Raw genomic sequence first — 2,214 nt, 5'->3', positions numbered from 1 at the left:
TTTTTTATTTTTTTGAGTCCCTAAACCACTATCCAATTAGTACTTGATCCTGAGCAGCTACTTCCGGGAAACTGCTGATAGAGCTTTTCAGAGGAAGCCAAGGCACACAAGGCCACTACTGTCTAACTAGTGTAGTTTTGGTGCCCATGGCTGCTGTGTTCCATTCGCATTTTATATAAATAGTATGCTCTAGAGGGGAGCAACTGTCAGTTTATAGATTTTCAGTGATGGCTACTTAACTGTGGATTAATATGAGCTCCCTATTCTGGTCTTATCTGAATATCTCCTTCGATTAAGAGATCTACCTGATATATGTAGGTTATCCATAAAGAGAGACATCTGCTCTAACAATAAACAAGAGCTATCCATCGTATCAATCTCCCCAGCACTGAATCTGGATGATATCACAAGAGAGTTTTCAAATTCACAGGGAATGGGCAGAATCACTTGGGTGCATTGCCCCAGTGACCTCCTTTCTGGGCTGGACATGAGATGAGGGGGCATGGATGGAGTCACTTCCACTGAGTATACCAGGAAGAGCCGCTGCTGAGCTAGACAGCTTGTTGGTGGTTCAAATTGGCAGCTGTCTCATCTGTAACTAAACAGCTTTTCCTTCCATCTGTGCTATGTTTGTCTTAGCCCTTGATCACGTTGGAGGGAAGCATATCAGTTAAGTTTCTTTCTGAAGGGATGAACACCATCACAGTGCAGGTCTCAGCTGGGAATGCCATCCTGCAGGACACGAAGACCATTGCAGTGTATGGTGAGTGCTCCTCCTTGCTGATCCATCAGCACTCTTGTGCTCAGATGAGGTTGTCCAGTACCAGGGTGCTGGAGGCCATCCAGCCTGTAACCTTTCCCTAGAGAAGAGAGGGCTACAGTTGACACAGAGGTGAGAAAAGTCTGATCTTCCCCTTTAATGAAGATGTGGTCCACCAGCAAAATACTTATTCTGCTGTGGACACCAGACCCCAAGGGTATTTATAGTTTTGGTTCCTTTAGTTGGCTCTCATGCATGTAGGACAACTTTTCACTCACTCACCTCAATAGGGTAGAGGGGGTTTTATTTAGTGTAAAACTAACTAATTCCATTTGAAATTCTAGTAGTATTTGAACAGCTAAAATTTGTTATGACAGCAAACAGTTAATGTTGAAGATTTTTTCTAATTCCACTTTAAAATTCTTGATTATTAAAAGGAGGCCACAAGTGTCAAATACTCTAAAAATCTCTTATACAAATGAATATTATTTTAAAAAAATAAACTCTGCTTAATTAAAAGCAATGGGTGGGTCATAACAACCAAATGCAGTGCCTAGTCATAGATTGGATATGGGTTTGAGCAAATGGCTGTACAGAACAATTTTGTGATCAGTTGGGGAAAATTTGAATATGGTCAGAGTATTAGACAGAATGAAATTTAACTGAAATGAAAAGATGGAAATCATTGATGGAAAAATGGAAGATTAAAAAACAGTTTCTACAGATTGATCTCGTTTTGATAATTTTTTATGCACAGAAAAATGTTCAGATGGCTATGCAGTAAGTGTAACTAGTGGATGATAAAAATGTAACGTTCTATCATTAATACAGAAATAGTACATATATGTTGTGAAAGATTGAAATTTAAAAATCAGACAAGAATTTAAAAATGAATATATAGAGAAAGCAAGTGCTGTGGAGAGAGAAAGTGAAAGAGAGATGGACGAACTAGCTTGTGGTCTAAATTATATTGATTGCCTCATTTTCAGAATTAATTGATCCTAACAAGATGAGTTAGGACTAGATTTTTCAGGCGGGAAGCCCATCCTCTTTTTCATTTCTCACCTTGCCAAATGGACCTTCAAATTCAGAAAATGATTGATATGCAAATTTGGGCATGTCAGAGGATCAAAAGGCCTTAAGGACACAGTTCCTCGTATGGCTGGATATTTGATTTCATAATGTTTCCTTTCTCGCTCTGGTAGAGACTTTATCAGCTGCAAGTTGTGAGTGGAAGTAAACAGGGCTGTGGTTTTTCTAACAAGTTTCCATCAGGGGGGCAGCCTGTTGGCCAGGAGCCCAACCAGCAACTGTGTAGAAGAGAGAGCTTTTGGTGCTCTTTCCTGTCTGTGTGCTAGGAATGCTTTTACTCCTCAAACCACCCCTGGTATAAGGTGCATGATAGCATTATCCCCATTGTTCGTAGACGTAAAGACTTTGCCCCAGCTAATAAG

The 2,214-nt window shown here is 40.0% G+C and overlaps 1 protein-coding gene across 1 annotated transcript in view; it reads left to right on the top strand.

The window, feature by feature from the left end:
• SORCS1 (sortilin related VPS10 domain containing receptor 1) overlaps positions 1–2,214 on the top strand; it is a 555,760-nt gene that overhangs the window by 513,861 nt on the left and 39,685 nt on the right. Inside the window, exon 21 of the mRNA XM_023738816.1 lies at positions 640–858. Coding sequence (XP_023594584.1) covers positions 640–858 — 219 coding nt within the window. The remainder of the gene's footprint in view (positions 1–639; positions 859–2,214) is intronic.

The sequence above is a fragment of the Trichechus manatus genome, unplaced genomic scaffold, assembly GCF_000243295.1.
Source record: "Trichechus manatus latirostris isolate Lorelei unplaced genomic scaffold, TriManLat1.0 scaffold00007, whole genome shotgun sequence".
NCBI lineage: Eukaryota > Metazoa > Chordata > Mammalia > Sirenia > Trichechidae > Trichechus > Trichechus manatus.
The sequence above is the reverse complement of the archived record's forward strand: the minus strand, read 5'-3'. Positions and strand labels throughout refer to the sequence as shown.